Genomic DNA, 20,190 nt, shown 5'->3' with positions numbered 1-20,190 from the left:
AAAGCTTCGTTAAGACTGCTGTAGATAATAGCAGCCGTTTTTTCTATATTGCCAGTATTAGGAAGTTCGTATGAGTTATATTTGATGATAATGGCTGTGCCTACTCCTCTATTATGTACTCTGTTTTGTCTGATGACTGATTAGCCAGGAATAAAAAATTTATTGGAGTTTCGCAGATTTGCTTCGTTAATTAACATAACATCCAAATTAAATTTGTAAAGGAAGTTTTTAATTTCTTCTTTCTGCTTAGCAATACCGTTAGCGTTGAAATAAGCCACTTTGAGGTAACTATTGGTAGCTGCAATCAATTTACTATTGTCCAGAGTTGTCTCAAAAGTCATGATCTATGGAGGTGAAATATTCAATAACCGCCATAGCGACTTCGATTTTAGTCATTAAATTTCTTGATTGTTTGAAACTAGTGAGGAATTTTTTCGCTTTTTGCAGTTGTTGCCTGACCAACGTAAAGAAGGACGGCGGCTCTTCTTCTTTCCTTTCCTCTCCACCAGCGGAGGCAGCAGCTTGCACTCTGGTAGTTTCGGGGGGGGTGATTCTTTCCTTGATTTATCGTCGGACAAAACCGCTCTCGTACTGGTTGTAGGAACTGGGACTGGAAGGGGCGGGAAATTTTCCTTATTAAGCTGAAATTTCTTTTGCTTCTTTCAAGTTCTTTCTTCTTTTCGTTTTATAATTTCTTTTTGAAGATTTTTCGGGTGCATTTTACACCCTTTATAAGAACATACGTGTCCTTCTCCACAAAGGGCACAGCGAGCTGGGAGGCTTGATTTATCCTGCTTACATGTGTAACCTTCGAGGTGACCCGCACACTTCTGACATCTCGGTTTATAGTTACATCGATCTTTTATATGCCCATATCTTTGGCACCTGTGGCATTGCGCAGGGCCAGGGCGGCTTTTATAGGTGCATATCATAACATCTAGCCGTTTAAATGTTTTAATGTCGAAAATTTTCTTCCCTTCCTGGGAACGTTTCGCTTCAGCCACAAACACAGACAGTTTTACCACCTGCCCATTAATGTATTTCTGAACTTGTTTGGCCTTTAGCACAGAAATGCCCATGTCACCTATTTCCTTGCGGATAAGTTCTACGTCCGATGTTCTGGGCAGTTTTTTAATTACTGCTTTAACAGGTTTTTCTTTATTTAATTTAAAGGCATGATACTGAATTTAGCGTTTAGTCAGTAACTTCGTAGTAAGCCTATAATCTTCTTGGTCAAAGACTCGAATGGTATGTGTGTCTCCTACGAAGTTTCCTTTAATTTTATTAACACCTAAGGATTCGAATTCTTCTTTCATTTTATCCCAATTTGCTGTACAATCTTGGAGCAAAATAGGGGGTATGTGAGTAGCGGTCTTTTTAGGATAAATAAATCCTTCATTATCCTCATTACTGGATTCCATTTTATCATCTTTCTCGTACCAGCAGGGTTTATATAACTTTCGGCTTGTGTTCGAGAACATTCTGGGCTAAACCGGTAAGAATTCGTTCCAGAAGGTTCTCCATCCGTCCATGGTATATCGCCAATTTTGTCGCCAAATGTGGCAACCCTGACTTTCCATGCCATTTTATGGCAACCCTAAACCTGCTTTGCGGGGAAGCTATCTTACCGCGCCTGGACATTTCGTAACAGTAACAATAATTTACCATGTCAATTATCTTAAATCTGAAACAAAAAGTTGCCAACGGCAGTTATTTATTTAAAATGCGGACATTAACGAAAAACTTTCAACATACAATGCGATCACATGACATCGCTTGATTTTTTCAACATCAGAACATGACCTTATATAATAATAATAATATATTTAATATTTGGCAATGCTATTTTTATTTCATGTTTTGTAAAAACTTATAAATTTTGGTACTATTCCGTTTTGAGGACCGTAAAAAATCCCCAAACTATTGTTGATGCCAGTGCTGCCAAAAATAATTGCGGTAACCCTAACGCAAGAAAGGAAGTATAATAGTAAAACTATCTAAAGATCATTGCTTTAATTTATATGAAAGGTTAATTTCATATAATACTTTTTTATTATTATAATTTATATAAAAAAGGCTAAACATAACTGAATGGAAGCATAAGAGTATAAATAACTATTTCAAATCATTATTATAATTTACATAAAAAGAGGTTAAACATAACTGAATGGATTCCTGCATCGCTATTTCGCTATCGTGTTATCGCTAAAGCCTTTTCTTTGAAAAAATTATGTTGCAGACTTTTTGTCACGGGCAATTTCCAATTTGTTAAATCCAGAGGATATCAAAAAAGAGAATGAGTGCGGAAAATTACTGTTTTCAGAGTTTTTAATATCTCGACTGATTAAAGCCGCCTGAGGATGCAAATGGTCGAAACAGCTTCCGACGAATTTTGCAATCCGGGGATACCTCTCTCGAAACTCATAGTGCCATAAACAAGCACATAAATGCATACAGATTTTAAGAGTATTGATTACTTTTTTCTTTCACAGTTTGATCGAAAGTATAAAACTGGCATTTGAAATAAATTAGAAATTACATCTGTGAATATTTTTTCTCATGCTATATAAATTTCCGATTTTTATTCCTCTGAGGAATATTTTTGTTATATATGTGACCTTATAACGCGGGAGCAGTGCATTTCCCATTACAGGTAAATATTCTTTTTTATCTTACATCTTATTTGATAAAAATATATTGATCTTTTCTCGCAGTTTTGTTAATTCTTGCATCTCAAAGGATCGAAACAGTCATTGTTGATTGGTTTGGAACCGATGAAATGAAAAAGAAAATGAAGTCAAGCGTGACCACAAAGCGAGGAGCGCCACCTAGTGTAGTTGAGTGGATGATACTAGCTTGGGTCATGGGTAAGTAAAAATTAAGACATCCATTAATTTAAAACTCAATCGTACATTACAGGTATTATGTCTTTATACCCAATGGCGAGTAGATATCTTCAATCCAGAATGTTCCAATATATAAACTTGATTATAATATGAATATTCATTGCATTTTAAAATTTACTAAAAGCATGAACTCATCTATTTAATCCTTGAATAGGAACATTTTTATATAATATAAATTTACGTTAATTAGTTATATATACATATATGACTAATATTGCCTATATCTATATATGTGTGTGTAAGATAAAAAATATGTGAATCAAAATTATAATTTAAATTAATGGTAACCTCTTTAATTCTCCCTCTCTGTTCTAAAAATCGTAATAACGTCTCTGAACTGAGTCATTTTCTTTTCCATGGCCTGCGCAGAGGTGATGCCGTAATAATTGGAAAGTGAAACTTTTTAACTCAAACCAAAACCTTTCTCTTTGTGTTCTTGCATAAATACGCACTTCAGCTTCTCTCTCTGCTTTGCTTGGACGCAATTTCGCTATGCTGCTTCCTATTGCAATAATATCAAAAATGTAAACGTTCTTGAATAGGCACAGCTAGAGTGCCAAAGGATTGTGGCCACAAACGTCAACTGGAAAATAAAAATGGAATTGAAACCGCGTCGACTGCCAAGGGTTTTAGATATTAACAACTCAAAACATTAGCATACTATACAAATCAGATTTCTTTCTCTTGAATATGGATGAACGATCTATCTTATCTGGGTATTGCGCATCAACAGTGTTCCGGCTTTACCTTGCTTTTATTATATATATACATATATATATATATACATATATATATAGGTAATATTTTGGAAATGATACCCTGAGAGTATCAGTTGCGTCCTAATCGTGATGAGGATGGTGACAGCAGATTTTAGATTTTGTAATGTTTTTAATCATACGATGATGAGAACTTACGAGACACCTATTTTCCAATGTTGGGCAGTGTGGGGAAGGATGTTAACTCTCACGCGACAAAAGATAGTCTGAATTTGTTGTATAGTATTTAGAAAAAGACAACTAGCTTGATGGTTAAAACGTCATTTTATTTTCAGGATATAAACAATTCTTTGTAAATACACTCTGAAGACATCACGTAGCACAAAGCATGCAATCTGCATCCCACAATCATATACATGCATATCACATCTTAAACAATAGAAGACATTGCAAAGCAGCGGACAATGGTTAGGTAGGTGACAGCAGGCGAAAGGTGATGCATATTAAGCAACTAGCGTTATTTAAACTTCAGTAATGATTGCCAAATGCTCTGTGTACGGAGTTCATCAGGAGAGTGTCCGTTTTCAGTTTAGTTCATTATCTTTATATGACAACAATCCAATTTTTCTAATTTCGCAGTGGTTTCAAAAAAACCTGTTTTGGAGTTTATAAGGTATTTCTCCTACCTTCTTAACGTGCCTTCGTCGTGTGGTGGTCTGCACGCTGGGCGCATATTCCAGAGGTCCGCGGTTCGATTCCTGGCGAAGGCGTTATTCATTTTTCAATCTCTCTTGCTTTCAAAAGAATAACTAATGTCTCTACAAGTTAATTATCGAATCGTTTTATAAACTTCGAAATCTATTCCAGTTAATATTATTAAAAGATAAAAATTCAAAAATTCACATCCAAGTGTTAATACATAAAAAATAAATATATAAATAAGATTGATAGTTTGATCCAAATTTATTTTTAGTCACATTCTCCCAGTCTCTATGTTTACACATAGGAAAATATTATACTCGTTATGAAAAGACACGAAAAATATGTCTCCTGTACGACAGACACTGACCGATATATATGATATCAAAGTCGAAGATCATATTCTGTGGCGTATACACATTGAAGACGGAAGGAATTTGGCATTTGTACGTAATTAAATATAAAATATCAGTTTAGAAAAGGATTTCTGGTAATAAAAGTTTCATTGACTCGCGTTTCTATGTGGATTATTAGTAAATGTATTAACAATATATTTTTTATCAAAATGGAGATCAATATAAAAACAAACATATAATTGAATGACATTCAAAGGTAAAAAATCAGCTTAATTATTCTAATTTATTTATTAACAGACATCTCAATACAAATTGAAAATGACATAAAATATCAAATTTTGAAATTAAATATCTGGATCAATTCTTGTTTTATGGAAGACAAATTGTTTTGTGCTTAATTTTTAATAATGAGCATAAAATTTTCATAACAGCAAGAGTAGGGACCACAGCAACATATAAAAAAATAGATTTTGCGATTTTTACGGAAGAGATTTCTTTGGGTTTACAAAAAAAGAAGCAAAACAGGAATATTTGTGTCATTTTAAACAATTTTGTAGATGGAGGTATATAATTTGCTCGAATATCAAGCGAGGACAAAATTCTGGATTGGATCGTCACTTGTGATGAAACGTTGATTTAATTCAACAACACGGGCCGAAAAAGGGGGTTAGTGTGCGCCCGGTGAGCCCGTCGGCAGAGTCGCAAAGCGCAGTTTGACTAACAAAAGATCAAGCTCTTTATCTGGTGGAACTGCTATACACAAATAGTAACTGGAAAAAGGTTAAAGGCCTCGACAGTAAGGTGTACAGTAAGATGATAGTCTGTGTTGATGCAGCTATTAAGGAAAAACGTCGGTCTGAGTTCCGGTGCAAAAAGGTGTTGTTCCATCAAGAAAAACGCAACACCACATGTGTCTGTATTCACTGGGCGGACTCTGTACAAACTCGAATGGAAGCTTTTGACACACCCACCATATAGTCCTGATATCGCGCCTTCGGACTTCTACATTTTTTTACACTTGCAGCTATATTTTGCTTGCATCTACATATTCTGAACAAGACGTCCGAAATGAGGTTGATCGGTTTCTGCACTAGCGGCCATCGAGTTTCTGGGCCGAAGGCTTTTAAAACTTTGGCAGAAAATCGTAGATTTGGGGGGTGAACACTATCCGCACTAAAGGTATTGCTTTTTTCATATTTTTTCCTAAATTTATTAAGAACGTTATTTTGAGCGGAAAGTTATTATTATAACCAGATATTAAAAATGAAACATCAGAAAATTTCTTTTCACAAATTATAAATAAGAGTGTTCTACTTTTAGAGGAGACTTTAGAAAACTTTTTATAAATGCATTATTCTATTCAAATTTTACCATAATCTTTTAAAAATCATTCGGTACTTGTGTTTTTAAATACATATTACATTTTAAAATTATTAAAGAAATAATCTTGTATTTGGGGTATATTTAGACAAATATAAAGTTGTTTCTTCAATAATTTTAAGCTTCACTCTGGCGTGTTTGTCTTCTGTTTAGATATTAAAATACTGACGTTTGAAAAATATTTTAATTCTGATAATGTATTTCAATTAGGTTTTGCTTTAAAATTTTAAGAAAAATGTTTTTATTATTTTTACACGAAATCTCTTATTAAATTGATAGAAAGGGCTATAGATTTTAAGCAAGTGAAGACAAGATATCTTGCAAATGGTATTGCATTATTTATTTCGAAATTTTGCGTAAGCTTATTGTTTATAAACTCGGTTAAAATATGAATGAACGCGATATTTTCAGGTAATATGAAGTCAGAAAGGCAGAAAATGCAAAATAAATAGGAAGTAAAGAAATTAATATTTTTAAAGGAAAACAATTCTGAAATGCATATTTTATAAAATTTCAATTTTTATTTATTTGTGTGCATCTTCGCTTTGGGAGTCTTAGAAACATAGCACTTTACCGTGCTAAAAATTTGTCTTCAGGAAATGCTCTAATGAAATGAGTAGCTTCTCTATCCATGATGTGTTTGAAACTGCTGTGAATTTTAGAAATATCTTCGAGATATATAAAAGATTTTCTTTCGTCATTACATATAACTACTGTTTGGGTCTAACAATTGTATTATTGGAGGAGTTAAAGCAACAAGAAACAGTGTTATATTCATAAATTTGCAGAAATAGTTTCGAGTATTAAAATGTAGAATCTTCTGCTTCAACTGCAGAAACGCAAATGACAAACAGGGAGCTAATGATAAGACAAGCCGATAAGAGCGACAGGAAAGAAGTCAAGCTACTGGGATTGATAAAAAATGAAAGCAACTATTAAATAATTTCTTTAACAGCTGAGGGTAAAAACGGATTGGAATTGGAATCGTTAACTGTTGCGTAAATTTATGAAATTTCTATATTTAAGAATAGTGAAAATTTATGAATATTGCTCTGATTCTTGTTGATTTATCTCCTCAATAATAGTTATTCGGCGTGTTACGTATTTTAACTTAAATTTGGCAATTGTAGCTTAGATTAATGACAATCGTTCAGATTGGCTATCGTTCTGATTAATACGCCCTTTTAGGAATCACGAGATCCATGTCGGAAAATGATTTATTGCTAATGACCATTCTGCTAACATTCTGTGCAGCTGGTGCCTTCAAGAATATCACCATCTTGCTTTAGCATCTATATTAATCACTCAATAAGTGTGTAGGTTAGTTGTTGCATTCTCTACCCGAGACTTAATTTTGTTTCTCTTTTTATGTACTTGATAGTCAATATCACAATACATCTCATGTTAGAATACAAATTCTTGCCACCATTGCTTTGGTATAAATCAATCATTTATCCGAAGCATTCTTTAGCTAGCTGAATGGAACAAATCAGTATGGCGAATGCCAACTGTAATTGTTGATAAGAATATTAATTTTTTAGGTTATATATTCCATAAATTTGGCCAATCAAAGCTGAACTAATACCAAATCTTCAAGAAGCTAACTAAAGAGGTAGGAATAGGTTCAGAAACAAAGAACGGTAGTATACCTTGTTTCCCTGCGTTTTGCTTATTGCTTTCCATTTTATACCGCGTTTTATTGAGCTTTCCTTCAGAAGACTCATATATAAATCGAAAATTTCTAGCAGTCTTGCAAACAATATTTATTTACTTCGTGTCTCTGTGTCACTTTCTAGTAAGTCTATCTGAAATGTAGTGAAAATTGGCCAGTTGATAATCATATGATAGCATCTTGGTATTCCGTAATAATATTGTGTTTATTATTTAAATCTTCAACTGACTATTAATTTGGTATATTATTGTGTGTAGAAGTAGTTTTTCCCAGAAAATTACAAAATATTCTACAAATTTAATATATTTAGAGCACAGATTGTTAATTTTTGCAATGATTCAAACATTTTTATTAATTCTGTTATTAATATTAGGATTAATAAAATGCTACATTTAACTTTTAGTGAAAAACGAATTACGCTTCTTTGATTTAAAATACAAATCTGGAAATGATTAGAGACAGAAAGAGAGGTGGACCGCGGAACATGAGTACCTAGGCATAGGTTCAAATTTCCTCGAAAGGATGCATGAGCAATTTCGTAATATTTCTTTATGTAATGCAAACGCGAGCCAGTGTTTCTTAGACAAGTCTTCCATTAAGGCATTCCTTTTCTTAGATACATAACTTTCGCATGTTTTGCCAAAACAATTAACAGACTTAGAGAAAAATATATGTCGAGCATGAGAACATGTCATAAAGTAGGCTTCTTGCATCAATGCGAATTATATTTGTTTTAAATTCAGACAAAATTGAATTCATGTTATAGTAATATTGTTAGATAATGTATCTAAATGCTTTATTTTATTTTAGGACTTATATGGAGTGAAATCAAGCAGTTATGGGAACTTGGCCTTATGGAATACATTGCAGATATGTGGAACATTATAGATTTTATAACAAACTCCCTTTACGTTGCAACGATAGCCCTTAGAATAGTTGTGTATTTTCAGGTATGATTTTGAATTTTTATGCTCATTTAAATGTATTCGCTCTCATTGAAATAAAATAGGTACTTTTCATTTAAAATAAAGAATCATGATATCTAACAGAATTTTAGATTCATTTCAAACAAATCGGAAATTACATTATGCCTCTGATTTTAGTAATTAAAATGTATACTAAAACATTTGCTCAATATATTTATTGTACTTTGGAGTTGTTTATGATGTCGATTTGTTTTTGATAGCATTATTTAAAACCAAAAATTTCAAAAGACAGTTAATATTTTTCAAGATTAAAAATAATGTTATAACAAAGGATTTTTTAAAAAAGGTTGCTGTTAGCCATATTTTTCGGAGAACTTTTGCAGCAGTTCTTGACAAGTAAATATGTTAATTAATTTCTTACTTCACTTATTTACATAAATTAAACTGTAGAGTTCAAGCTTGAAAGCAATCTAAATTTTAATATTTAAGTAATATTAAAAAACTAAAGTTACTTGCGTTCCTTGACTCATACCTGAAGAACTGTTATTGGTGAAAAACTCGTAAATAAACCGGATTACCTTCAGAACCTGTACAATATAAATTAATAACAGAAACTACAAATAAAAAGGCCATTGCCTCCCCAGAATATGTTAAACTTTAAAAATATAATCTCATTTCTATAAATCTGAGTTTCATTTCACGTCATTAGTAGAAGTCAATAGTCTAAACACTATTTCCAATCCTTTTCTTTATCTTAACGGCAACGTTATTAGAGGAGAATTTTGGCCAACTTACGAAACTGCTCACAGTTTGACGTTTCCTTTTACTGATTTGCATCTATTGGATAGTGTTGAAATGAAGTACAACAAAAGACTAAAAACAGGTTAGCTAAGATTAGACATTATAAAATAATATGAACATTTTTTTTATTTTTGAAATCTATAAGAAAAAAAAAATTTCAAACTTATAATACGAATTGGATTATTTAATTATGGCAAAGCACACGAGGGCTATCTGCCTAAAGGGAGGGATGCCTTCGTGGAAGACTTAATAAGGGAAAGTGGCTCGTATACACGTTACACATGGGGAAAACCACGAAAACGCCCATGCAGCCAGCCCGTTCGCGGGATTCGAACCTCGGACCGAACTACCAGTGTTCAGCGTCTTTACCGCTCGGCCGCTGGTGGGATCGTCTTATAATACGAAGAATATATCAATGAAATTATTTCAATAAGGGCAATTAAAATGATTGTATGTAGCAATCAAAAAACGAATATTTCATTCGACGTATTTTTTGCGAATATCTTTACAATTCCAAAATTTGGCATAAAGACTTATTTAAAAAATTCATTTTTTTTACCTTCCAAATTCTCCTTCAATTCAATCAATTCTTTTTGTAACAAAAAAACTGGTTGTGTCGCTTTAAAATGGATTAATAATTTAAGACGGAATATCTAAAGTTTCCAAATCTTAATGACGCCTATTGATATCCTCTTATAATTGTTTCAAGTGATCAGTGTAGATTTGAATGTCATCATCTCTTATCTTTTACAGCAACAGAAAGTTGCATGTCATGTTCAAAACCATTTTGATTTATAGTGGAAATAAACAAATCCATTTTGGAGTGAAACCCAAAGACAAAGTTCGAGTCTGAATGAAATTTACGCTTTTTTCTTGTAATTTATTTTGCATATTATTAAATGAAAAAATATGTCTCCTAAAAGTATATGCTTTTTTATTCATTCAAATTAAATAAAAGCCGACAGAGTCATTCGACACATATACAAAAGCGTCATGACATTCTACTTTAGATGCGCGGATCGCTCCGCCCTATGCAAATCTGTATTTATGCATATTAAAATGGATATTATTATTTAATAATTACATTCCTAAAACATTTATTAAATTTTAAAACGGAAAAATATATCAGCGACATCCAATAGTTCCCTAGAGCACTATAGACCCTTTTTAAACTTCTAGCGAAACCCAACCTGGACCCCGTTGGAATCTTTGGACCAGATCTTCTCCAACTAGTAATAGTTCTTTGCAATACACCATTTTCGAGCTCCGTCTTCGAATTTTTTTTTTTTTTTTCTTATTTAGATGAAATATGTGAACGTCTCACTGTACTAATGCCACTACTTGACTTAGTGACACTACTACACTGAGGCTATATTACACTTTTATATAAAAACATACGTGGTATCTTGCTTTCTTGTGGTTTTAGCTGAACTGCATTTGTTTGTTTCTGAAGGACCCGCCCCCGCCTATTTTTAGATTTTTTAACTTTTCTGAAGATGCAATGCAGCTAGAGTTATGAGAAGAAATTAAACAAAATAACTGTTATCCTAAAAGTCATTCATCGCGATTTTTAGTATTATCTCACTACTGGCTTTAGAATTCGTTTAATCTGATACAGAGAGATGGCTACTTCTGAACTAAGTGATTTTTAATCTTGGGCTTGCAAAGCTGTAACGATACAAAGATTAGTAAAGTGTTTGCAATTCAAATGCTGTCAATACCTCTGAGTGCAAAATGCGAATTATTTTTTCCAATCAGCTGTTAATTGACAAGGAATTCGCTTGGCATATAATTCTTGGTGTCTCAGTATATGATAATTTACTAAGAAACACTACAGGACAGTTTCTCGGAAAGTTTGATTTAGTTATCATTTGTAATGGCTCTCAATGGCCTTCTACGCCTGTTCTATTCTATATCAGGATTGCTTCTCTAAATATTCAAATAAATGTTTTATTTGTGATATCATACATGATATCATTAAGATATTTAAAATTACTCTTAACATTTTATATAATATTTACTTAATTTTAGGAAGATTTCAGTTTTCTTTTAACTGATTCGTCATAACTTTTAAATGATTCTCGGTCGCTTCTAGTCAGATAACAACTATAACAGATCGGAAACTAATTTGTATGCTGAGGCCAAAGATTAGTACGGTGTGTTTTAATTACGGCAAAGCACACTAGGGCTATCTGCCTAAGAAGGAGGGATGCCTTCGGGGAGGACTTTCTAAGGGAAACTGGCTCGTATACACGTTACACATGGGGAAAACCACGAAAACACCCATGCAGCCAGCCCGTTCGCGGTATTCGAACCTCGGACCGAACTACCAGTGTTCAGCGATTTTACCGCTCGGCTGCTGGTGGGCCAAAGATTAGTACGAAATGATGATTTAGAAGCGTGATTGATTAATAAAAAAATAGATAAGACTTTCTTCATTGCTGAATTAATATTTTTATTTTGTCCTTTTCTTAATTTCCATTTAGCAACTTTCAAATAGGTTAAATCTCAATCTCATAGATCTAGTTAAAGGAATAAAGTTTTTCTACTGAGATGCAGTTGATTTCTTTCAGAAGCACTTTCCCTTTATCGGAATCCAAACTGACAAATTTCTGCGGTATTAGAATATGGCTGGCTGCCCTTTCTTAAAAAACCTTTTTTGCATATATTTTTAGCTTTTCTGATGAATATGAATCTGTCACATTTTTTTTTAAATATTGCGAGGTTTTTATTAATATTAAAATATGTGATATTATTTATTTGTTTGGTTTCTGAGCTGTTATAACTTTTTCTTTTTTAACGTCTAATCAAGGATTCATTAAGTCACTCGGAATATACAAAATGGAAATAATTTTTTCGGTCTTATCTCACAAATATTTATATAAGATACTTGAAAGCCCGGCGGTCATACAAAACGACGGCTATTCTAAATATTATAAATTGTAATTAAAATGATTTGTTCAAAGGTGTCTGCTAATACAAAATGAATTACCCAGGGCAGGCGGCGAGACGCTAGTTTCCTTACTGCCCAATGGAGTTTCCCCCTTCTACTTGCTTAATTGCTCAAAGTAGAGTGCAATGATGAAACCATATGGCGGTACATTTCTTAAGAGCTCAATAAATAAAGGTGATTTAAATAATAAAATGTTAATTCTCATGTCAAAGATCTCTTTGTATACACAATATTTCTTGTGTAGATCTTTCCGTCATTTTTTATCTCGCCTTGCAGAGGACCATCAATTATTTTTAATTTTACGTCCATTCTTTCACAAACTCTTGAACAGGCAACATAAAGATGACCGTGTCCAAATGCAGGCTTAGGTAAAAAAAAAAAAAAAATGCCAACACGCTTAAGCGTTTGGCCCTAAGACTTATTGATGGTCATAGCAAAGGCAAGTTTTGCAGGAGATTGTCTACGTCTCAATTGAAACGGTAACCCTGTGCCGTGGCAACTTCACACCATTGGCTAGTATAGTTACTCAAGCAACCAATAAATTGTCGGCGACAAACAGACAAGCCGCATTGAAATAACGGCTGGCTCCCAGGCTTAACGAAGCACACCATTGGATTCCGCAGGTCCGTGGCACGCCATTTTGACCATTCGCGTCTTCTTGGGACTTTAATTAGCCGAGATATTAATTAAAAACTAATTTTCCCCTACGTTTTCCCTACATTCTCCACTTTCTTTCTTGGGTTTTCCCTGTTAGAGGAATTTGACTAAGTGCCAAATTCTTTTTTCTCGAATATCTACGGAACAGCGCCGAATTGAAATTCGAGACACGTATCCTCGGATTCCAAAAAAATCTCCGAATCCATCGATATCGTTCTCATCTTCGTACGACTTTAATTGACCGAGATATTAATTAAAAATGCGGAAACGTTGATTTCCGCGCTCATTTTTTCCTAGTGGCAACAATAAACTATCGGCGACACACACTTTAGCCGCTTATATATATAAAGATAAGCAATATGAATAATTGTAAGAATTTCAAAAATGTAAGAAAAATTTCATTTAGATCCAATTAAATTTATTAAGCGATTTCAAGCCTGAGACCAAATGGCTTAATTTGTGGCATGATTACTCTAAAAGATTCTCTATATTTAGAGGTTTATAAAGAATTTTAAGTAGCTCAATAAAAGGAAAACTTTCTAATCAAATTGTAAAATCTGCTTACTTCAATATGCTGAAAAATGAGAGACAAGCACTTTGTAGCTGAGAATTTGTTAAGTCATATTTTTAGTAGAGGACTTCAAAGACTTCTCTTCCAGAATGTAATCATTCGTTCTCTGAGAAGGCCTTTATCAATTAAAATAAAGTAATAATGTAAGACATTTAACATAAATCGATAATGTGCATTCACTAATCTAGGGCAAACGATGACATTCGAGTAAAATTTGTCTTTAAATTCTGCATTGATAAAAATGTACATTTTAATGTAAATTGATTATGTATATTCAGTAATATTAAGACAAAAGTTAACTTCTCAAGAAAGTTGGTCTTTAAATTTTGTATTCCTTTTCCCACTCATCCTGCATTCAAGAAGGTATTTCAACGGGTTATTTTTAATACGTTCTTACATAGCGTATAGGTAAATCTGAAAAGTTCATTTACCATGGGAGCATTTCATGTTGAAATTTAGCATCCATCTTTAGGAGACTGACAAAAAAGTGTAATACATTAACTGGTCTTGCATCATTACAGCGTGATTTTATTATTGCATATTTTCAGGTGAGGAAAGAGATTATGTTGAATACGGGAACTGCTCATTTACCAAGAGAAAATTGGGACGCTTGGGATCCAATTTTAATTGCAGAGGGACTTTTTGCCACAGCCAACATATTCAGGTAATTATCTTTACCTACAATTTATTAATTTTAAAAGTAGATTGTCCAGTTCTCTGTTTGACGAGAACAAGGTCTGAGAAATAAAAAAGAAAATATTCATTTATTTATGTATTTATAAATGAGACAAAATGGTATACTTTTCTTCTTATACTGTTAGTTTTAGATATATATATATATGTTTAAATTTAAACAAATTTAAATTCTTAACAAATACGTATAAAAGTAAAAAAAGCAAATTTAAATTCTAAAAAAATAGGAAAAAAGCCAAAATAATTTAAAATAATTTTTAAAAAAATGTGCAAACATGTAAAAGATTTAATTCTCGAACTAATCTACAATATCATTTAAATTCAGAAGCATAAGCAAATCAAGTGCAAAATCTATCCATGAAAATAAATCTACTAATTTAATAAATTAAAATTAAATTAAACAATTTTTTTAAAAAATGCATAAGTGAATGACCGTAGAGTAGGCAGGAGACAGACTTATCAAGGGGAAGTTGCCTCCAAACCTAACTCTCCAATCATTCAATTCGTGTTTCGTCATTCATGCAGGCAAGCGTAAAAGTCAAAACCAAAAGTAATTCCAATAAAGTGGTATCCTTAGAAATTAACATTTAAGTATTAACATTTAAGAATTAAAGTTCAAAAAGGAAAATACTAATGAAGTCTTTAAATATGTATTTAAATTTAATTTTTTAATTAAATTCAATTTATTCTGATGAAACAATATATATATGTTTATATATATGTTTATACTATATGTTATGGAAGGATTTGGAAATTGCTGCAATGGACTAGCGATGGTTTTAATAATTTGGAGAGGTTCTACTGCATAGTTAGAAGAATGACATTTGAAGACAGACATGACTATGAATTAAACACATAGTTTTATTCCTTGATACGACACATATTCATCTTTGGACATAATCATTATTGGGTGACCTATGCAACCCATAATTTTGTAGAACTTATATCTTTAGGCAATGGAGAAGGCAACGGAGCATAGAGCATTGCATGCTAGCAGAAGAAAGAGCATAGTGGGAAGCGCAGTATGCTACTAGCAAAGGGTGAGATACAGTATAGTCAAAAATTTCTTTAATCTAATTGGATAGGAGCCTTCCGCATCGCAACATGATTTTATAAGCAAACATATAACGAATTCATTTTAGAAGACGCTGTTCAGAAACGTACTATAAACAATATTATAAACAATTTCTGCTTTCAAGACAGAAAGAGAATGCATTAAATGAGAAGTAAATGTAAATTAAGACGAGGAAAGAGGAATTACAAGAATTATTGGCAAACTAAAGTTAATAATTTTCTTTCATATTTCATCTTATATATATGTTACGGTGAAACACCAAAATTTGGAGAATGTCGACTTTCACCGGTGAATGTCAACATTCGCATAGTCGCTTGGTGTATGTCCGAAATATTTTCCAAATACTCTTATTTCTGACTTACACCGGTGAATGTCGACATTCACCGTGTACTAATGGTGAATGTTGAACATATAAGTATATTATATTTCCTTCTCCGTAATACATTCGCGAAAAAACGCAGAAACTCAGAATAAGAACTTAAGAATATAAAAACTTAAAACACACAGTACATTAAAAATGAGAAAGGAAAATAATAGAAGTTATAAACTTACCAAATTATGTGATTCAAATCTTATTTATTGCAACAACTTAAACTATTATGACACTTTAAATTGCACAAGAGGCCCTTGCTTTTACAACTGCATTTATTTGTGGAACACTTCCTTTTGGAATGGCAGCGTATACATATACTCCTCTCTTTTCGACCTACACCAGATCATATCTGTGATTGTCAACATATACCGGTGAGGGTCCGAATGTACAAGAATGTAAAGAAATATTCCAGCTTTCAGCGACATATTTGGTGAATGTTGACATTCTCCGGTGAAAGTCGACATTCTCCAATTTCGGTCTTTCACGGTAACATATATATATATATATGTTTCATTTATTGGACTCGTCTGCTCAAAATATTTTTTTTTAATTTGCTTATGTTTTTGATACTACAATTTTGCAATTTTTTACTCTTCGACTTGTAGGGGTTGAAAAAATAAAAAGATGCAAATTTGATTTTTTCCGAGTTTTATTATAAGTTTTATTACAAGTTTATTATAAGTTTCAATTTTTAATTTGTCCCTTTATTGGTTCAGAAACAGGCTAATTTACTTATTTATTTTGCTTCCCCATCCCGCTATTGACAGATAAAGTTTGAAAATTTCTTAGCTGATTTTTGATTTTGGCATGCTTCGTTCCCTTTTTCCGCAGTTTACCACTGTGCTTCTATTTCCTACTTTTTGCATATGGTTTTTTCCGATTTAAACATGGGAAGAATTTTAAAAGCATTATTTATTTGTTTTAAATTATTTATTACTATCGTATTTAAGTAGTGGTAATACATCAGGTTATTTAATTTAATTACGGCAAAGCCTCGGAAGCTATCTGTTTAAGGGAAGGGATGCCTTCGTGGAGGGCTTTCTAAGGGCAACTGGCTCGTATACACGTTACACATGGGGAAAACCACGAAAACACCCATGGAACCAGCCCGTTCGCGGGATTCGAACCTCGGACCGAACTACCATTGTTCAGCGACCTTACCGCTCGGCCGCTGATGGGCTGGTAATACATCACTTGTTACTGCTTTCAGAGCACAATTAGATTACGTTTTGAACTGATTTTTACTTTGTATTTATTCGCACACTCACACATCCATATATATCAACTCAAATGTTGAAATACATAAGTTATTCTTTAAAGCGTTAAAATGAAAGACGCATAGCGTTGATATAAATTCTGTTTCAACTTACTTTGGAATGACTGTTCTAATTTGGCCTTTACGTAATCAGAATCTACAGCAAAAAGTATTATCAGCGTTTATTCTAAATAATAATTGAAATGTTAATTGCTAGAAACTTGTAATTATCGCGCTTTCCAACCAATACCATTCATTTTCGTTAATAATAATAGTGAATACAAAATGCTAGAAAATATTCAGATAATCCTGAGGTATGATGAAACTTTTCAAACTGATTATGCAAGCAATGCATACAATTCTTATGTATACAATGAAACAGAACCTTAAGCTACTCTCACTTGTACAACCTTTGCAGATAAAACTGAACAATCAGAATGATATCTTTCTAGCAAATTTTCCTTGAATTTTCATGTAGTGTGTCTTCACCTATAATTAGAATCACGGTTAGTTAGACAAAGTTTTCATTCTTTAAGGCTTTAATTCTGATGCCTTCTTTGCCTTAACCCTTTTTGCCACTCATATTAACATGGAAGCAATTTATATTTTTAAATATGTTCATAAATAACTAGTTTTTGATTTTTTTCAACAAACTCTTCAATTTAGTAAAGAGGTTTTGACTGAGGCTTGATTTTACTATTATTTTCTTCGTCTTATTTTTTCTTTTCCAGGTGGGAGTTTGTTTGGGGTCTGTAATGGATAGCTTTCAATGACGAGAGTTCTTGAGGAGTTTTTAGCATTGCATTACACAATATTCCATTTTCTGACTAAGTTTTTTTTTTTTTCTTTTTTTTTTTTTTTTTTTCACTGAAGGACATATAAGTAATTTAACGCTTGAAAGGAAGAAGTAGTTAATCAAACCATTGTCAGGACTATCTAAACATTCAATATCTTTCAATCCGAGCTTTCGAAAAAGGTTCTCTTCGAGCGAATTGAAATTAATTGAATTCATATGGGAATGCAATATAGTATTAAGTCTCTCCTCCATTTTTAATTGTTCGTTTGAACTTTAAAACCAAATCACGTTTCTTTTCAATTTCCTTGAAGAAGCATCTTTATTTACTTTCTTTCTGGATGTCGGCAAGCATTATATTTTTTGTTTAATTAAATATTTCATTGACCTTATTGTTTATTTACTGATTGATCTGGTTGAAATTTTTCAATACGTTTTAAGTCTTTCCCAATAATTTTATTTCATTTCATTTCCCATTCTTTCCATTGTAGTTGCAACAAAATGTGAAAAGCTTACGATGTTCTAAAACGATTTTCTAAATACTGTATCTATCGTAAGTTTCAGAAGTGGAAAAAATTTCAATTCATATCGATGATGCTTATAAGTAATTTGTAAGTAAATATTTATAGAACATTTAATAAACACTTTGCTTTATATTTCACTAAGATGTTTAAGTCAAGATATGTTATTCGAACTATATATAAATAGTACTGTGGCCATGAAAAAGCAGAACCCTGACCTTCCTTAAATAATTTAGCCGCATTTATCTCGTTCTTGGGTGAATAGCTGGCAGGTCTCCATGACAGACCTGCCGCATCAATTAGCTCAATACACTCTCTAAAGCAAACCTTTTAAATGCGTTTTAGATAAATGTTAACAGAAATATAGCAGAAAATTTTGTGCAACAATTCACGTGCTCTATTTAGAGCTCTGTGTGTTAAAATTGGTGCAACATTATCTGGAAATAATTGATAAGGATAATGAATTGCATGCGGGTGCTCATCAGAAAAGCCATCCGTTTTCAAAATAAATAAAATACCTAAATATGTAAAACGCATTGGTGAAATTAACTTCTACGCGAGCATGCGAGGGCTAATTAAAGTATCGCTTCGTAGTTTTGCACATTTTCTTCTATTCATTCATGAAAAAACTGAAAATGAGAAGATTGTGCAATTCAAATATTTCTTCCATTGGATCTGAATCACACGAAAAATATTTTTGAATAACAATTATAACATTTCATGTGATAAAATTTTAGCTGGTAGTGATGTAGATGATAATTATGAAGCTGCTATTTTTTTCAATAATAGCAGTTATGTAGTACTTTCACAGTATAGGTCTTACTTATATAAAAATAACCTGAAAAACAAACATAATGAGGTAATTCAAGTATTGAGATAGCTGCACCTGCTGTTAATTAATCTCAGTATGGGTTTTATATATACACATAATTATAACTGGTGATAAAAGGGAGGCAGCAAACATAATGTTATCTAGATAAATGCAACTATTAGAAGAGAAAAAGTAATGTTACTGATGTTAAAGCAGGAATATTTATTTTATTTAAGTTCTCAGAAAAAAAGAAAAAGAAAAAAAGAAAGAGACCCCCGTAATTAAAAGTTCCTGTTTGAATATTATTGAGCGAGACTGCAATTTCACTTTAGTCTTACACAAATATGTATGTCGTCTCTATTATATAAAAATCGTATGATACCTATAAATGTTGGGATGGCGCTTTTCCGAAAGATTTCTTAGAAATCTTTCGGAAAAGCGCCATCCTAAGCGTTTTCCTGATCTTAGTGATGGCTTAAATTCTGGTTGGGAAAGATGTACAGAATGTTATATTAATTATCTAGTTATTTATAATTAGTCTTTACTATAACTTCTCCTTTCCGTTTTTCTCGTCTCGCAATAGAAATTAGAAACGAGATTTAAACTCAGGCATTTTGGATTTGAGACAGAGCGTGTTTCTGGTATCGCTTACGCGTTACATTGTTTGTTTCCTGCCAGCTCTGACATTTGTAGTCATTCAGCTGTTTGTTCTCTAGTGCCGATACTAATTCTGACATTCCTGTAGAGTTAGTGATATGGGTGGTAATCATATTTAATTGTATATTCCTTGACTACTGTTAAACGTTTAATTTAATTTGGACTGTTCTATTTTATTTTGCATCATCACGATTTGTGGAAATTATAGCACCAAAAAGTATCCTTATGTTCTAAATTCTGTTTAAATAAAAAGGTTATTTTAAATTCTTAGGACTTTATGAATGTTCTCAGACATAGCAACAGTACCTCTCTCAGACATTACCTATAAGCTTAAGAAATTGCAAAACCATCTTAGTTTTAAATTTATAATTTCAA

The 20,190-nt window shown here is 32.4% G+C and overlaps 1 protein-coding gene across 1 annotated transcript in view; it reads left to right on the top strand.

Annotated features, from left to right (window-relative positions):
• LOC118196742 (transient receptor potential-gamma protein-like) overlaps window positions 1–20,190 on the top strand; it is a 712,826-nt gene that overhangs the window by 626,304 nt on the left and 66,332 nt on the right. The window contains exons 8-10 of the mRNA XM_085813073.1: window positions 2,715–2,867; window positions 8,540–8,679; window positions 14,186–14,301. Coding sequence (XP_085669199.1) covers window positions 2,715–2,867; window positions 8,540–8,679; window positions 14,186–14,301 — 409 coding nt within the window. The remainder of the gene's footprint in view (window positions 1–2,714; window positions 2,868–8,539; window positions 8,680–14,185; window positions 14,302–20,190) is intronic.

The sequence above is a fragment of the Stegodyphus dumicola genome, chromosome 3, assembly GCF_044657685.1.
Source record: "Stegodyphus dumicola isolate Sdum_Otavi_A_Nest chromosome 3, ASM4465768v1".
In the NCBI taxonomy this organism is placed as follows: domain Eukaryota; kingdom Metazoa; phylum Arthropoda; class Arachnida; order Araneae; family Eresidae; genus Stegodyphus; species Stegodyphus dumicola.
The sequence above is the reverse complement of the archived record's forward strand: the minus strand, read 5'-3'. Positions and strand labels throughout refer to the sequence as shown.